General features: G+C 34.5%; 3 protein-coding genes across 3 annotated transcripts in view; all 3 read left to right on the top strand.

The window, feature by feature from the left end:
- Window positions 1-359: 359 nt before the first annotated feature.
- On the top strand, window positions 360-3,270 carry LOC106125971 (uncharacterized protein DDB_G0290685). The gene is made up of 7 exons (XM_013323385.1): window positions 360-433; window positions 538-579; window positions 708-1,007; window positions 1,344-1,754; window positions 2,443-2,598; window positions 2,872-3,012; window positions 3,215-3,270. The coding sequence occupies exons 1-7, from the start codon at window positions 403-405 to the stop codon at window positions 3,268-3,270; spliced, it is 1,137 nt and encodes a 378-aa protein (XP_013178839.1). The 5' UTR covers window positions 360-402.
- A 980-nt stretch (window positions 3,271-4,250) lies between these two features.
- LOC106126000 (uncharacterized) lies at window positions 4,251-5,818 on the top strand. The gene is made up of 3 exons (XM_013323422.1): window positions 4,251-4,328; window positions 4,394-4,561; window positions 5,007-5,818. Exons 1-3 carry the CDS (start codon window positions 4,262-4,264, stop codon window positions 5,708-5,710), a joined length of 939 nt encoding a protein of 312 aa, XP_013178876.1. The 5' UTR covers window positions 4,251-4,261; the 3' UTR covers window positions 5,711-5,818.
- Window positions 5,819-6,955: 1,137 nt separating this feature from the next.
- The window catches only part of LOC106126030 (Bromodomain containing 8), an 11,781-nt gene continuing 778 nt past the window's right edge, over window positions 6,956-17,958 (top strand). Inside the window, exons 1-17 of the mRNA XM_013323484.1 lie at window positions 6,956-7,209; window positions 7,618-7,798; window positions 8,224-8,416; window positions 9,069-9,170; window positions 10,250-10,393; window positions 10,793-10,943; window positions 11,554-11,638; window positions 12,210-12,266; window positions 12,651-12,773; window positions 13,607-13,740; window positions 13,844-14,007; window positions 14,321-14,475; window positions 14,719-14,841; window positions 14,974-15,046; window positions 15,810-15,924; window positions 16,297-16,431; window positions 17,667-17,776. Coding sequence (XP_013178938.1) covers window positions 7,025-7,209; window positions 7,618-7,798; window positions 8,224-8,416; window positions 9,069-9,170; window positions 10,250-10,393; window positions 10,793-10,943; window positions 11,554-11,638; window positions 12,210-12,266; window positions 12,651-12,773; window positions 13,607-13,740; window positions 13,844-14,007; window positions 14,321-14,475; window positions 14,719-14,841; window positions 14,974-15,046; window positions 15,810-15,924; window positions 16,297-16,431; window positions 17,667-17,776 — 2,230 coding nt within the window. The 5' untranslated portion in view covers window positions 6,956-7,024. The remainder of the gene's footprint in view (window positions 7,210-7,617; window positions 7,799-8,223; window positions 8,417-9,068; window positions 9,171-10,249; window positions 10,394-10,792; window positions 10,944-11,553; window positions 11,639-12,209; window positions 12,267-12,650; window positions 12,774-13,606; window positions 13,741-13,843; window positions 14,008-14,320; window positions 14,476-14,718; window positions 14,842-14,973; window positions 15,047-15,809; window positions 15,925-16,296; window positions 16,432-17,666; window positions 17,777-17,958) is intronic.

Here is a 17,958-nt window from a genome sequence, read left to right as displayed (position 1 = left end):
CGAAATCGATTATGTCAAATGTCATGAAGGTAATTTTTTTAATTTTTAAAGTAATTTATGGCGGGAAAAATATTTTTGACAACTTACAGTGGTGGTCTTTGAAATGTCAGACATATATTGTGTTCGTTTGTTTATAATCTTACTAATGGTTTTATTAGCTAGGAATTAAAAAAATATCCTTACAAATTAGTTCACCCATGTCGAAGGTTACCCGGGACAAAAGCGGATTTCCAGGCCACTTTAAAAAATATATATTTTCGTAAGCATTTTACATAAGGATATTCCAATTTTATAACCTGTATAGTTTAGAAATATTTGAAAATTATGAATTAAAAATGTTTTAATGACTAATCCGACATAATTGATAATTATTTCACAGGTTTAGAAGCAACTTTAGTGCCAATGGAAAATTGTAAGAAACCTCCAATTCAAGGCAAGTAAAATTAATCGTGTAATATGTAACAATATTAAACATCGTCTCCTTGCTTTTCGTGTTGAAAGAAGTAAATAATTTTTTACGTTAATTTTATCAATCAGGTGATAAAGACAATAAAAGGTCAAAAAGAAGTCCCAAAATTGGTAAGTTTTCTTTAAAAATTGCTTATAATATTTGGTAAGTCTTAATATTTAGTAAAATATACAGCATATTTATTTTAAATTGTAAAATAATACGCCTGATAAAATATAATAGCAATTTATTACTGCAGCAACAAAAACATCAAAGAATAAATTAGTAGTAAAATCTCGAAGACATAAAATTCCATATAAATCAAACAAAATCGACTACAGTAAATTATATTTTGGACCACAGAGAAGAGATATTTCAGAAGAAGATAACGTAGAAGAAAATCCAGAGGAAGGAAGTGAGAGATTGAATGCAGAATCAGTTGAAGAAATAAATATTAGTATCGAGGGTAATTTAGGTGATGGTGCTCAAGAGATGATGACTTTTAAATTAAATGGAGAGGACGAAATTCAGCCTGCAGAAGATGCAGGATCTAATGATGGTAAGTTATAATTTTTTTTATTTTAAAGACAATCTTACTAATATTACGAATGCGAATGTCGCCTGCACGGAATTAAAAAAAATAGTAGCTTCTGTAACCTTCCAGACTATATTCTGTACCTATGTCAAATTTCAGCGAGATTCGTTCAGCCGTTCTGGAGATACCTTCCAAAAGCATCTAAACATACATCTAAACATTCACATTTATAATAATAGTCAGATCACCACATTGTTAAATGACTGGATCTAAGATCTGTAGATTACTAGAGCTCAACCACTGAGCGTCTTACGTTTTAGTTTTTTGTTAAATTAAGGTGTTTGCAAAACTCTCTCTTAGATGGACCCAATGATGACCAAAATAATGACGGTGAAGAACAAGTTGATGGTGAAGCTGAAGATGGTGGTGAAGCTGTAGATGATGGTGAAGCTGAAGTTGATGGTGAAGATGATGAAGACGATGCCAATGTTATGAATGTAGATATAGACAAAGAAGGGTTAAAACATAGCGAATCAGAAGAGGAAACAAAAATAACAAAAACAGCAGGTATCGACGACGAAGAACCAAATATAGATGGCGTACATTTACAGTATTCACCACCAGAATACGATCAAGCAAATGCCACAAGTCTAGAAGCAAATGATAGAAACGAAGAGATAGAACCACAGAATGCTAAAATAGACAGTTCAACGGAAGAATTGGATGAAGTCAGTGTAAAAGAAGAGAAACCAAATACAGATAGCAGTGATTGTATGTACTTGAATATTTTAAACATTGGTAGAGTCAGCATCATCTTTGGAATGATTTTTTTAAAAGAGGAGGGGGCAAACGAGCAGCGGGAACACCAAGGTGTTCTTCGACCATGGACATCAGCAAGATCAGAGGAGTCGGCCTTTGAGATGTGATGCGCTCGCTTCTTGAAGTACCCTAAGTAGTAGCCTCGTCCAATGCAATATCACGACCACACAGAAGACAGGCGTCAAGTGGAAACATATCAATTTTGTTTTTTTTTTATATCATAAGGTGGCAAACGAGCGACCACCTGAAATCGCTGAAATAGTAAGGTGATCGTTGCCCATAGACATACGCAATTGCAGATGCGTTGCCAACCTTTAATCTACGGAAGAAGGGATGCACCGAAAGATAATATTTTCTCATCTGGAAAATCCACTTCCACCTCCACTTCCCATCCTTTACTTATAAGGAAATAGGTGTGAAGGGAAAGAGAACGAAACGCGGAATTTCTTCCACTTGAGGCGTGTCTTCTGTGTGGTCGTGGTATTGCATCGTGTGAAGATTCTTAAGCTGCCTCTACCACTGTAAGTCCTTTTTCCTTAAAAGAAAAGGATGGGAAGGAGATGTGGATTTACCGGAGGAGGCATCGGAAGGGAAAACCTTCTCATTATGGTCTTTAATATGCTAAAATTTTAACTTTTAGCAGATTTAAATACAGACGAGACACAAAATAGTGACTGTCCAACGGAATGTCCGGCTCGCGAGGTGATGGTATGTGCTCGCTGCAAAGCGGGCGTTTATAGAACGTTTCTAAGCGTCTGCCATCTTAGATTGTTTAGTTGTAATCATCCTGAAGAGAGTAAGTAAAGCCAATTTGTAAAGTACCCACATATTATAATTTTGCGATAAATTTTAGACTACCCTACAATTTTTTTCTACCTACATCCATACCTACTGTTAAGTAAGTTAAAGTTAAATGTGTCTGCGGTTTTAATTATTAACTACAATATTTTTTTGTACTACCCTACAATATGAAATTTTGGCTATATAACAAAAAAATTTAGTATTTAATTGATAAAATATTCATATGCAAGGTTAAAATATACATTATTAAGGCCAATATTATTTCTAGAATTAGAACTAGTTTCTCGTCGACCCTGCATTTTATCAGCCCCATTTTTAACTGGAATGAAAACAAAAGGTAAACAGAAAGATCCAAATGACGAAGATATAATCTTAAAGTTTATACGATGTCGAGAGAAAGGAGATACTAGTAAGATTTTTTAAACTACCCTCATTTATTTAAACTCGTTGTTTTACGTTTAAATAAAAAAAAATCGTTATCGTCCCTTAAGATTGCTTAATTTATTATAAATTTATTCCAATTTCTGTATTTTACATTTACTTTTTTCTTAATAATCAGTCATAAAATGTTTTTAAGTACCCACAGATTTAATAGCTTTTCTCATTTTCAGATGATCCAAAGTGTAAATTTGATAAAAAAGATTCGCAATTACGTAAGAAAATATAAATTTCAAGAGAAAATGTGTATTATTTTCATCGAAATGTTAAGAAAAGTAACCAAATTATTTTGTCCTAATCCCAATCCTAAATAACGATAGTATTAAAAGGATTTCTAGATAGAAAAGTCCTATAGAGAATTAAACATTTATTATATAATTAAAAATCATAAGAAACTCTGCAATAATTATAAAATTTAACAACATCTAATATTCACCATCATCATCATCAACCTGCCCTTATCCCTATCGAGGGTCGGCACAGTATGTACTCCTCCATACATCTCTATCAGCCGTCATATCCGAATCTACCCCCTTCTTACGCATATCCTCTTTCACACAGTCATTCCATACATTTTTTGTCTTCCTCTACCTTTGTAGCACTACATTCAATCTCATTACTTTTTTGCTTATATCATCATCATCCCTCCTAATAACATGTCCAAACCATAAATTATAAAGCAGAAAAGTTTGTTTAAACGCGCTAATCCACCTTGTAGCATTCGTTGCGTTATATTTGGCTCCTTCACATACCGACGCATGTTGCCGGTCCAAAGGTCTGACATCGACTGACGTCCCCTCTCTCCGGCATGTACTTATGGCGTGTACGCTCGAGACAAATAACACTACGTTTCTGGACACACCTTTTTTCTTATAAGGAAAGGATGGAAAGTGGACGTGGACTTTCCGGATGAGATGCATGGGAGGGGTAAATATTTTCTTTGCTCGGCATCCCCTCCTCTGTTGATTAAAGGTAGGCATATGCAATTGCGTATGTCTATGGGCAACGATCACTTCGCTTCGTTTGCCACTTTATGATATTAAAAAAATAACGAATCCATTACAACGACGAGGTTATTATAGGTTATAATTCCTAATCGTCTTACGTAGTATAATTTAATAAAATTTTAAGTAGTTAATTAATTTTTAAAAACATTATAGGTGTATTAAATTCAATAGAACTTGTTAATTTCATTTCATCGTATCGTTATATTGTTAAATATGGCCGTGACATGGAAATTTAATTTAATATTATACAGTAGAGCCATATTCTTCATTCTTATTATGTGTAAGTATTAGTTATTGCTTTTAAAATTAATTGAGAATTATTGTATATCAAACTATATTTTTTAGATGATAATACGATAGTAAAAGGTGCCCGTTTAAAAATAAACGATCTTCGAGGTACCGACTTTGAAGGGAATGGTTTAGATGATTTTGAAATTTCTAATTATCAAAGAAGTAATTTAAAAGTAAAAAATCTTCGATCCACCAACCACCGTAGCATTACACGAGCTAAAGGTAAAAATATAATTTAAATTAAACAAGATTCTAGGTCGTCTGGAAGTAGCCTTTTACGCAATTAAAATTGTTAAAAATATTTTTTATACGATGGAACTAAAAATTTACTATTTTCGCAATTTTTCCTTTATCTGTGTTTTACGATGTTGCTTCGTGCCAAATTTCAAAATTTTAAGTTCAAAGGAAATACCCTATAGGTTTTGATTCCCATACGAATGTCGAAAATTTGCGACATAAACGGATGTATCTTTTGATTGGGTTGGCTTGATACCTTCACGCGTTTTTGAGAAAAAGGGTCTTGACAGACAGACGGACGGACAACAAAGTGATCCTATAAGGGTTGCGTTTTTTCCCTATGAGGTACGGAACCCTAATAATATATTATTTTTCCTTCAAACCAACTGCGTATATAAAATTACTTGTACCATTAATTATCTATCTTCAGAATCAATTTCGGAACAATTGAAAATGAGTAATTTTAGATCTGCTTATTTACAATCTACGAAAGGTAAAAATAAGAAGAAAAACTTTCTTAAAACGAATACACAGAGCAAATTAATATTCCAAACGAACTCGACAGTCAAAGAGTATATGCCGACAGTGGTATCGACATTTCGAACGAGGTCAAAGAATAAAATATCAATTACAACAAACTCCAAAGACAAAACAAAGTCAAAGAAAAAGTTAAAAGTCAAATCAACCTCAACTAAAAAGATTATACTTAACACAAACTTTAAAAAAAATAAAAGAAACTCTACATCAATTAAAACTACAACAACCAAACGCAGATTTGTTAAGGAAAAGAATAATATAGAAAAATCAACAATTAAAAATAATAAACAAGCAGACGAAGACTTAGAATTGAAAAGTGAAATAAAATCGAAAGCCATAAATAAAGCACTGGATCTATTCTCAAATAGTCTTGTTAAATCTTTATCAGATCAACTTTGGGATGAATTTGTGATGAAATCTAAAAAAACACGAAATTCTAAACCCCAACGAAATAAAGAAGATTCAATTTTACAGAAGAAAACAGTTTCAAAAACCTTACGGAATATAGAAAATTCAAATCCACCACGAAAAAAGGAAAATTTAAAAACCATGCGACAAATTGAAGAATCTGTTGAGCGTTTTGAGATAATTCTTTAGACTTAAATAAAGCTATTTTTCCTGTTTTATAAATTACCTTAAGAGTAATATAGACCAGAAATATAGCATTTCCTGTTACTGGCGCCATTATCTTCTTTGATATTGCGACATTTTATATCCACGCCAACACCACCAACTTGCCCAACGTCGCCTCTTCCCACCACGGAATTATTTTTGTATAAAATTAAATACAATATTCAAGATTTATACATGTACCACGTTAATTAACAGTGCGTCGGTGGCTCAGGGGTCTACCACTTGACTTGTAATCTTCAGGTCTGGGTTCGAATCCCGCCATGTACCAATGTTTTTCCATTTTCCATTTACATATTTTTGGGGATGACCAAAAGTTCAAACAACAATATTCCTTGCACTCGTTTATTTAATCACTCGCTCCACAACATCGATCATCAATCCGTTTTTAGAATGATTACGTCAATTGCCGATACTTATCACCTTCGAGTGCTTTTCGGTTGTCGACTACTCAACGAATGAATCCGTCTCCGTGGTCGTTTTCACATTTATACGTTTATTCTATAGACCAATCCAACGGAACCGGACGTTCGTTCAGTTGTCGTATTAAAATAGTAAAACATTTAGTAACGATTCAACAATATAATCTAAAATCATAAAACAGGTTAAGATTAATTTACGGATGATTAAAACAATTATGTATTTTCAACTCGATACAAATAAAAGTAAATTATTAAGTTTAAGGAAGCTAATCAATTGCGCAACTAGTCTTGAGTCAATGCAAATACCATTACTACATGAATTACGCCCTCAATGACTATATAATTATAAAATAGGCACGAAGGAACCTAACAATATGTACATTTATTCGACGTCCTTAAGGTGAAGGAAAACATCGTGATGCAACCTGCACATATCTGAGAAGAAATTCAAAGATATGTCTGAAGTCAACCCGCACTTGGCCAGCGTGGTTGACTATGGCATAGTCACCCCTAACTTAAGTAGGCTCCGAGCCCTTTGGTGGGGACGTGAGCTGATGATGATGACGTCAAATTATCGCGAACTCAACAATTACACCGCTAAATAAAATACTTTATAGGTTTTCTGCAACATGTGAGATGTTTTTTTTTCCTGGGAATCCTATAGGGTGCCAGATGTTAACATAAATCTTGAGATAAAACCTTTACTTATCCTAAAGAATTTTTATACTTTATGAGTTTACACTTCCAATTTACTCTTTGATTTAAAAAAAATTAATATGTCAAAGTCATTGTCAATGACAATTGAAATTGTTTACAAAAGCCACAAAAACGAAATATTTGTTATTTCCTAAACATAATTATGAGTTCTTTACAAGAAAGGTTGCAATTAAAGCGCGTACCATTAGACACTTGGAATACACGAGAACAATTATGTCTAGCATCAGCCGTTGTTAGGAGTGGCGATCAAAACTGGATGTCTGTTTCACGCGCATTAAAGACTGTAGGCGAGCCGAACCGACCTCCCGATTGGTATTCTCAGAAAAGGTAAATTAAATGTTTATATTTTAAATCCAACTTCACAATTAAAAATTAAATTTTAATAGAAATTTCGACAGTTTTGAATTGTCTTAAAATAATCTACGCAGTATGGTATAAAATAGCTAGTATCGTGTTATTATATGTCAATATGTACGTGGGTTTGTGTGTATGTCAAGTACATGGTAATCTGTAGCCTAAATAAATAAAACAATTTAGATGAATGATGTTATTCAATTAATTTCCAGCCCTTGTGTGTAATAAGTAGTATTATAACCACATAACACAAGCTATAAAAATCACACTCAGAAAAGAATCCGAAACTAATAATTCTTACTGGCCGTTGCTCGCAACTATGTGTGCATGGAATTAAAAAAAATCTATGGTACTCATCTCAAATTTTTTGTTATCCCCCAGTTGCGCAGCACAGTATGGAGCCTTACTTGAGCATGTTGAGACTCCAAAGCGCAAGAAGCGGAGCTCGGAGGGTGCGGTGGAGACCCCACAGGAAAGCATCCTGAAGCGACTCACACAGGAACGTATTGCAGAAATACATAAAGTGATAGCAGAACTTACACAACAATACGAACAAACGCAGGTAAATTTTATTAAAATAAAATATCGCATATTCAAAAAACTATTTTACAGGTAAGATACGTAGAGTAGTTGTCGCCTGCGGGTCTGTATGGCGGGATTATTACGTAGGGTGCGTACCCTTAAGTAAGGGTGTGAAGGGGAAGTGGATTTCACATATAGAAATGGGAAATTTCCTTTTCCGTGCGACCATTCTTCTGTTGATTGATGCTAGGCAATATATCTGCAATTACAAATGTCTATAGGCTATGTTCGCTTCGCAGTTTGCTACCTTATAATCTTACTATTATTATAAATGCAAATGTTTAGATGGATGGATGTTTGAAAGTATCTTAAGAACGACTGAACGGATCTCGTTGAAATTTGTCATACATAGAACATTGTCTGGAAACACATAGGCTACTAATTATGTTTTTTTTGCTCTAACAGAAAGAGATAACAGAGCTATCAGATCCAACAACATCGGATGAACGAGTACATGAACTATGGAATGCAACGGAAGCAGAGAAGCGTGCGAGAGAGAGAGATAATGCAAGACGGCTTGCATTATTAAAAGAAAGAGAGGAAAGACGTAACCGTGCTGAAAGAGCATGGAGACCAGGACAACAATCACCAGGATCAGGTATGTTGTGCCAATAGTCTAGAAATTAAAGTCTTAGGCTCAAAATCTTGTTGCGAGTTCTAAACCTGTCATTTGAATATATTAATCATTTAGTATGTTTTTAACCTAATCTTAAGGTAAAAAGTAGTACTTGGTAGTAATAATTATTAAATTTGAGTTAATTATTTAAATGTAATGTTATAGTTTGACATTTTTTTTATTTATTTGCTTTTTTTTTCTTTTGTGTACAAAGTCGATTATTTTAAGTTAAGTTGCTAATGATATTTATATAAGCAAATAGAATCTGGATAAACGAGAAACCTTCGTAAGCGATGATATTTTGCTTAGTGAGGAACCTTTATATATGAGAAACTTTGCTAAGTGAAAAAGCTTTATTAATGAGAAACTTTGTTTAGTGAGAAACCTTTATAAATGAGAAACTTTGCTTAGTGAGAAACCTTTATTTACAAAGTGAGAGGCAGACAGATGAAAGTATTGTATGAAAGAGTATATACTAGAGAAGAGATTGTTTTCTGATATGACTCATATGTATGGATGTATGTATGGAGGTTAGTTTGATGATGTATCAATATTTAAATTTGCTTAATATGACAGCAATCTACAATATGATAGTGTTTTTTTGTAATTTTTTGGTGTTTTTTTTTTAATTTAGGTTCCCCCGTTCAACCTTCATCACCGTTATTAACGTCGTTGCTCAAATCATCACCTGTGGTGACGATTCCACAGCATATGTCACATCCAGCTAATACTGTTGGTATGTACATCATCAAGTTATAGGTCCCCACTGAGGGTCTCTGCACCTCCCCTAAGTGAGAGTATGTGATAGTGAAGGCTGGTCCAGTGCAAGACTTGACACATATGTTTGAGTTTCTCAGATATGTGCAGCATCACCATGTTTTCCTTCACCGTAACAACATACTCAAAATCTTTTAGGAGTTACTTTATGATATTCCATTGAGGTCCAACGACAATTTGTTAAATGCTTTTACTTTTTTTTACCTTTTTATGTTTATTTAATTATTTTGTTTAGCTGTAACCTTTTTTGTTTTAAATTACTATAGTTAAGTATTTTTTTTAAATAGTAAATCTATTTAATATTTTATTCTATACAATTACATCTTAAAATTTCTTAAGCAGATTTAATGTGACATTCTAAGGAATTAAAGGGTTTTTAAATTATTTTACAAACTTTGAACGAATTTTCAAGGTATTAGCTCTAAAAAAACAGTCTGTCAACCCTCTTACAACCCCTTTTTCGGGTTAAAAAGTGGCCCGTCCTTTCCCAGGCTCTAGACTACCTGTGTACTAAATTTCATTGAAATCTGTTCAGTAGTTTTGGCGTTAAAGCGCGACATACGAATTCGTTTAAAAGTAGTCCTTCCTCCCTTCTCCTTAGAGAAATGGATGGAAAGGGGAAGTGGTTTCGACAGAGGAGTGGACGCATAAGAAAGGAAAATATACCCTTATTGTGCGTCTTCGGTCGAAGGTAGGCAACGCATCTGCAACTGCGTATGTCATTTAAGTGGCCACCTCGTTTGCTACCTTATCATATAAACCAGTGGTTCCCAAACTTATTTTGTCTACTGCCCCCTTTTGGGAATAAATATTTTTTTAGCGCCCCCATATTTTCACATATTTAAAAACCATTATAACTACAAATTAAATTAATTAATTATTGTGATCTATATATGTATATTAACGGAGAATTCTAAACGAAACTTTTACTATAACCCGCAACTTAAGACCTGCAGCCCACGAGGGGGCGTTATCGCACACTTTGGGAAATACTGATATAAACAAATATATCGATAAGGAGCTTTTATATCACCACAGATACAATGTCTCCGTCTGCGGGTGCTCCGACATTATCAATGTTATTAGAAAAGCCTCAAGGCGGATCCAGTCCTCAAGAAAGTAAGCACGCAGCAATCGAACATATTAAAAGTCAGCTGGTACAAATTGAACAACAATTAAAAGGTGAGAATATATGGTGCATTAAAATTATCGCGGATTAAAAAAATTGAAGTCTATGTGTTCTTCCAGATGTTATACATCTATGACAAATTTCAGCGAAATGCAGCCGTTCTGGAGATACCTTCTAACTCTGATACATTCTGATACTTGACGTTGTAACGAAAGTAAATCATTCGCGCTAAATGATTCTTACTAATACTAATAGTCTAAAATAACATTTAAACATTCACATTTATAATATTAGTAAGATTTGAAACTATATTTTATGTTGCAATATAATTGGTTATATGAAAAAGAGTCGTAGTTTATCTCTTTAATAAGAAAATTTATTTTTTCCGTAACCGGAACACCGCGAATTGCCCTGATTTTTTATTTAAATATGTTTTTATATGTGATTTTTAGCAGGTACATCCACCCCGTCACCAGATCTAACTCCTCCAGTCCCAGCTGTGGACTTAGATGACATAGAAATTAAAGCTGAAGATGTGTATGCCTTCAGAGACATAGACATTCACATTCCTCCTGTCGCGTCTATGCATAAAACTGCAGCTAGGTGAGTTACATTGGAGAAATATCTTCTATCCATCCATACATGTTTCGATTCCTTACAACTTTTTTCTTATAAAAATATTAGCAGATTTTTTTTTGTAAAATTACTAATATTTCTTCTACCATTCCAACTAAGCTGTAGGTTTGTGCTAGGATATGGTTTGCAATAGTCGAATGGCGGGATTCGAACCCCCGACCTCGTTTTCCTTCAAATTTACAATTAGTTAAACAAAATAATATTGCTTGAACAAAGTGTGATATCACAATTTGACACACTTCATCGATCCCTTAAACATATGACGTGGATGGATGACTCCATATACTGTTTTATTAATGAAAACGCTAAACAAATGTATATAAATTTACCTTAATAAAAAAACGACATTTTACCCGACTCATAAGAGGGTAGTTTTTGTTTATACTAGTCTCCCGCGACTCCGTCCGCGCGAAATAAAAAAAAAGCTTTATTAATATTCTATGTGTTCTTCCAGACTATGTTCTATATGTTTGACAAATTTCATCAAGATCTATGTTGACGTTTTGGAGATTTCTTCTAACAAACATCCAAACATTCGCATTTATAATATAAGTAAGATATTATTTGTTATTTACAGAATAGAAAAGCCTGTATATAAAAAGGAAGAGGAAAAAACTACAGAAATAAGTAATTTAGAAACCACACAAGAAGTAGAAATTAAGGTATATTTTGTACAAATATTATATACTCTCTCGCCGGCGACTCCGTCCGCGTGGATATATAAAAAAACTTAATTAGTTTAGCCTATGTGTTCTTTCAGACTATGTTGTATAAGAATGCCAAATTTAATCCAAATCCAGGCGTTCTCGAGATATCTTCAAACACCCATCCATCCACATCACATCCATCTAAAGCTCTTCAAGGCATAAATTCGAAAAAAAATGAATAAATAGTATCCTATGTCCGTCTCCTGGCTCTAAGCTACCTCCTCAACAATTTTCAGGCATATCAGTAAAGCTGTTCTTGAGTTATAAATAGTGTAACTAACACCACTTTCTTTTATATATATAGATATAAAATAAAAAAAAACTTAATATATTCCCGGCAATTATTCAAAATTTTCTCACGTTTTAAACCTTCCCTAGACCTTCACGAATATTTCAAGACCAAGATAAGATAAATCTGTTCAGCCATTCTCGAGTTTTAGCTAGACTAATGAACAGCAATTGATTTTTATATATATAGAAAGATTGAGGTTGTTTCAATTTGTATGATTTATGTATGAACTTTCAGGAAGAACCAATGGTCGTGGATACGGTGGAAAAAGAAAATGTGGAGCAAGAGGAAACGGTATGTATAGTTAAACTTGGATAAGTAAGAATCCAAGAGATATTTCTCTCACTTTACTCTCTTACCTAAGTTTCTCTTTTACAGAGGTTTGTCTCTTACATGAGTTTCTCTTTTATAGAGGTTTCTATGTTACCAGAGTTTCTCTTTAATAGAGGTTTCTCTCTTACCTAAGTTTCTCTTAAATAGAGGGAGAGGTCTCTTACCTTACTTTTAATTATGAAGGTAACTTTTTCTCTTGAGTTTTTCACTTATGGAGTTTTCACTTGTATTTGACTGTTCTCGATTTAGAAGGTTACTTTTTACCTGAGTTTTTTGCTTATGGAGTTTTCTCTTAGGTGAGTTTCTCGTTTATGGGTAAGGTACTTAATATATGTAATATTGTAGCAAGAAGAAGAAGTAATAGAAGAGAATCAAACAGAAGTAGCAGATGAAGAAGTGAAAATAGCATTCCCAGAAGTGAAGTTTCCGACACCGGAGATAAAAGTCATTGAACCTGAAGATAATGCGGTATGTATGTTTGTAACACAATCATCAGCTTATTTAGGTCCCCACTGAGGGACTCTGCACCACCCCTAAGTGAGAGTATGTGATAGTGAATGCCGGTCCAGTGCAAGACTTGACACATATGTTTGAGTTTGTCAGATATGTGCAGCATCACGATGTTTTCCTTCACCGTATGTAACAATACAATATCGAAATTGTTTTTTTTTCAGTTTTATTAGAAACTAGCTGTCGCCTGTGACTATTTTTGGGTGGGATTAAAAAACTAGAAGTCTATGTATTCTTCCAGATTATGTTCTATATGTATGACAAATGTCATCAAGATCTGTTGAGTTGTTCTGGAGATATCTTCTAACATACATCTAAACATTCGCATTTATAATATTAGTAAGATATTTTGGAATTTACGACCTTTAATATGAATAATAGTTTGTCTATTATTTATTTAGATTAGAACTCAGAATATCAAATCTTAATCTTATATATAAAACTCTCGTGTCACAATTTTCGTTCCCATACTCCTCCGAAACGGCTTGACCGATTCTCATGAAGTTTTGTGAGCATATTGAGTAGCTCTGATAATCGGCTAACATCTATTTTTAATCCCGCGCGGACGGAGTCGCGGGCGACATCTAGTAATATTACAAATACGAATGTTTAGATGTATATGTTTGTTTGAAAGTGTCTCAAGACTGAATGAATCAAGCTGAAAATTGGCATAAATTTAGAACATATTCTGAAAGAACACAGGATTCTAATTAAGATTTTTTTAATCACGCCCAGACGGAGTCGCGGACTACAGCTAGTAGAAAATAAATAATATTGTCATAATTTTCTAGATAAAAGAAGAAATACAAGAACCAGAAACAGAAGAAACGGAGACGGAACCAGTGAAAGAGATTGAAGAGGAGAAGACTTTAGAGGTGGAAGAAGTTCAAATAGAAGAAGTACCCACACAAGAAGTAGAAGAAAGGTAAGACAGACAGACAGAGTTACTTTCGCATTTATAATATTATTAAGAAATTCTGCTTTAAAGAACCAAAGAGACTTCTTCTTAACTGAAATATTCCTTCCAGCATTGAAACTCCGTCAGAAGCTGTAGTGGAAGAGAAAGTAGATGAAGTCCAAGAGGAGACAATGTTAGAAGCAAAAGAAGAAGTAGAAGAACAAGTGGAAGAAATAAAAGCTGAAGAAATACCATTGCCTCCTGAAAAAGAGACAATAGAAGAAATTGTACCAGGTAAGATGGAAAGGGTGGGAAGGGAAAGTGAATTTGACGGAGGAGGGAATGTATAGGGGAATCTCTTTCTGTACATCCACTCTTAGGTAGGCAAGGTATCTGCAATTGTAGATGATAGATAGTTATAGTAGGATATGGGAACCTAAATTCGTCAAAATAGCGAAGTGACCGTGCCCTGCAGATATGTGCATTTGTATATTTGGGTCGCACACTTTGAGGATGTGTCCCCTCCCCTGCCAAGATCTCCTCTTCCAATTATATTCATAAACATGAGAATTGGAAGAGGACTACTTTGTTCTTTTTTAATTTCTAGAAACCACAGTGAAAGAAGAAATAATCGAAACTCCACAAGAAACTATACAAGAGAATGTACCAGAAGATAACGAAGTAACCCAACCTGTAGAGAACGAAGCAGAAGTAAGCAAAGAAGAGAAGATAGAAGATGTTAAAATAGAGGAAGATGCAGAAGTAAGCTGTTATACGATATGATATTGGACAAGCAGTCGCTCGCGATTCCATCCGAGTGGAATTAAAAAAAAAAACTTAATAAGCAGCCTATGTGTTCTTCCAGACTATCTATATGTATGACAAATTTCAGCAAGATTCATGCAGCAGTTCTGGAGATATCTTCTAACATACATCTAAACATTCGCACTTATAATATTAGTAAGATGTTTTTTTTTTGCAAATTTCTTCTCACTTTTCTTCTAGGACTCAATACCTTTGAAAGATATGATAAAAGAGGAATTAATAGAAGAGAAGACAGAAGAATTAAATCGTCCTCTAGATACAGAAGACACTCATACAGAGACAGATGACGATACACCAATGGAGGTGAGAGTTTTGCCCGACTTTAGAATTTTGGGGACTTAAGTTGGCACGTCAGTTAAAAGAGTACGTTTGTTAACGGTGTGCCAACTCCAGATATTTCAGACTTAAATTTTATTTATAATTTTTTTTTTATAGTTAAGCCGAGAAGAAGAAAAAGATGGCAAGAAAAAACGCGATTATTCAAGAAAGAAGAAATCTGAATCAAGAAGTAAGTATATAATTAACACTACTAATTTAAAGAAAAATATACATAAACTATAATTTTTCATTTATTTATCTTCTCTATAGATAAGCAATATTTTCTTCTCCAAATTCAACTTAAATCAATAGAAATTACTAATCAAAAAGTAAGATATTAATTAATTTAAAATATTTCAAACCAATCACAAATTTTCGTATAAAAATGCTAAGCGAGTCGGTGACACAAAAAATTTAAAAGCGTTATCTTCTATGCATCTTCTACATATCTTCTACGAATCACAGACTCTAAACAGAGTTTCTCTTAAAGACGTTTCTATCTTATCCGAGTTTCTCTTAAAATGGTTTCCCTCCAATCCGAGTATCTCTTAAATAGGTTTCTCTCTTATCCGAGTTTCTCTTAAAGAGGTTTCTCTCCAATCCGAGTTTCTCTTAAATAGGTTTCTCTCTTATCCGAGTTTCTCTTAAATAGGTTTCTCTCCAATCCGAGTTTCTCTTAAATAGGTTTCTCTCTTATCCGAGTTTCTCTTAAATAGGTTTCTCTCCAATCCGAGTTTCTCTTAAAGAGGTTTCTCTCCAATCCGAGTTTCTCTTAAAGAGGTTTGTCTCTTAACCGAGTTTCGCTTAAAGAGGTTTCTCTCATCCGAGTTTCTCTTAAAGAGGTTTCTGTTTAACCCGAGTTTGTCCCTTATGGAAGATTCTCTTTTACTCAAGTTTTGCCTATATTTTATTCTACTTTTGTATCTTCTACATATCTTCTGCATATCTTCTAGCATGTTCTGGTTCAGAAAGTGCAGCGGAGGCGAGCGCGCCAGAATCACCCAGCGCAAGTGACGCCGAGAAACAGCATCGATTGTGGAAGAAGAGTGTCATGCTGGTTTATAGCAGGTAGATCTTCTAGAAGGAATAGTACAAGATAGAAGTTAAAATGAAAAACCCTTATTTTTTTAATTAAAAAATCCAGAAAACCCCGACTAGCTGACGTATTGCCACTCTTTGGGATATTAGGAATAAAATGATACCTCATTCGTCAAAATCGGTTTAGTAGTTAAGGCTACAGGATGTTACAAAAGTCCGATAAAAATAACTTTAAAGTATCATACACCTGTCTCTGTTTTTTCAATGGGAAATGAAAGAGATGACGATATAACAATTTCACAGTCTTATATAATTACATAATTATTCTAGATGTTTCGCGCGTGATAAGTAACTAACTAACTATCCATCCATCCATCCATACATTTATACTGTTATTTGCAGATTATGTGCACATAAGTACGCGTCACTGTTCCTCCGTCCAATATCTGATGAAGAGGCACCTGGATACAGCGTGGTGGTGAAGAGACCAATGGATCTTACTACTATTAGGAGAAATATTGACTCTGGATTGATACGGTAAGTGTAACACAAAGGTGGTCCTGTCGGCCAAATTTAAGTGGTCTAAGTAAATTCCAGAGTTTTATGTGTCGCAGTGGTCTAGGTAATAAATATCTGTAAGGTAGATGAGAAATAAAAAAAGTTAACCGCTGTGGTCTAAGTTAACCGCTGTGGTCTTAATTAACCGCTGTGGTCTTAATTAACCGCTGCGGTCTTAGTTAGCCGCTGTGGTCTTAGTTAACCGTTGTGGTCTAAGTTAGCCACTGTGGTCTTAGTTAACCGCTGTGGTTTAAGTTAACCACTGTGGTTTAAGTTAACCGTTGTGGTTTAAGTTAGCCACTGTGGTCTAAGTTAACCACTGTGGTTTAAGTTAACCACAGTGGTTTAAGTTAACCTTTGTGGTTTAAGTTAACCGTTGTGGTTTAAGTTAGCCACTGTGGTCTAAGTTAACCACTGTGGTCTAAGTTAACCGCTGCGGTCTTAGTTAACCGCTGTAGTCTTAGTTAACCGCTGTGGTCTTAGTAAACCGCTGTGGTCTTAGTTAACCGCTGTGGTCTTAGTTAACCGCTGTGGTCTTAGTTAACCACTGTGGTTTAAGTTAACCGCTGTGGTCTTAGTTAACCGCTGTGGTCTAAGTTAACCGCTGTGGTCTTAGTTAACCACTGCGGTCTAAGTTAACCACTGTGGACTTAGTTAACCGCTGTGGTCTTAGTTAACCACTGCGGTCTAAGTTAACCACTGTGGACTTAGTTAACCGCTGTGGTATTAGTTAACCGCTGTGGTCTTAGTTAACCGCTGTGGTCTTAGTTAACCGCTGTGGTCTTAGTTAACCACTGTGGACTTAGTTAAGCGCTGTGGTCTTAATTAACCGCTGTGGTCTTAGTTAACCGCTGTGGTCTTAGTTGACCACTGTGATCTAAACAAATTCCTGTGGTTAAAGGAAGAACAGGGGCGAGTTCTAGACTAGTTTTGACAATTCTTTAACCTTTAAACATTATCTCTGAGTGAAATAGACTATATTTGGTTATGAAATGCTTAGGAATAAATTAAAAAATACTGAAAGGCAACATACTGAAGACTCAGAATCGATTCATTATGAATATATAAATAATATATATATATATATGTTTTACTAAATTTAAACATAGCCCTATTCCTAGCATGTACATAATTTAACGTGGGTTTCTGACACCAGAATGTCTATTATGGATTCACTAACTCATAGTTAGAAAACTTTTTTTTTAATTTTTCAGTACAACAGCGGAGTTCCAACGCGACGTGTTACTGATGTTGTCCAACGCTCTGATGTACAACAGCAGTGAGCATAGTGTACACAACATGGCCATGCAGATGCATGAGGAGGTCAGTTGTATCACATGTGGGGGGTCGAATGCACCCCCTACAAGACACGATTAGGGGGTCGAATGCATCCACATACAAGATGCGTTGGGGGTCAAATGCACCCCTTACTACGTACAAATAGGTGTAATAGACCCCTAATACACACGCGTAGGGGGTCGAATGCACCCCCTACTATATCACATT

The sequence above is a fragment of the Papilio xuthus genome, unplaced genomic scaffold (genome assembly GCF_000836235.2).
Source record: "Papilio xuthus unplaced genomic scaffold, Pxut_1.1 DF825355.1, whole genome shotgun sequence".
Classification (NCBI taxonomy): domain Eukaryota; kingdom Metazoa; phylum Arthropoda; class Insecta; order Lepidoptera; family Papilionidae; genus Papilio; species Papilio xuthus.
This window is presented reverse-complemented; position numbering and strand designations above follow the sequence as displayed.

What these genes read in the sequence shown, in the direction of transcription:
- LOC106125971 (XM_013323385.1), top strand. Translation starts at nt 403, where the DNA reads ATGGAAAATTGTAAGAAACCTCCAATTCAAG. An exon ending in AAAAAGAAGTCCCAAAATTG is followed by an intron (nt 580 to 707) that starts GTAAGTTTTCTT and finishes TTATTACTGCAG; the next exon opens with CAACAAAAACATCAAAGAAT. An exon ending in AAATACAGATAGCAGTGATT is followed by an intron (nt 1,755 to 2,442) that starts GTATGTACTTGA and finishes TTTAACTTTTAG; the next exon opens with CAGATTTAAATACAGACGAG.
- LOC106126000 (XM_013323422.1), top strand. Translation starts at nt 4,262, where the DNA reads ATGGCCGTGACATGGAAATTTAATTTAATATTATACAGTAGAGCCATA. An exon ending in ATTCTTCATTCTTATTATGT is followed by an intron (nt 4,329 to 4,393) that starts GTAAGTATTAGT and finishes TATATTTTTTAG; the next exon opens with ATGATAATACGATAGTAAAA. An exon ending in TAGCATTACACGAGCTAAAG is followed by an intron (nt 4,562 to 5,006) that starts GTAAAAATATAA and finishes ATCTATCTTCAG; the next exon opens with AATCAATTTCGGAACAATTG.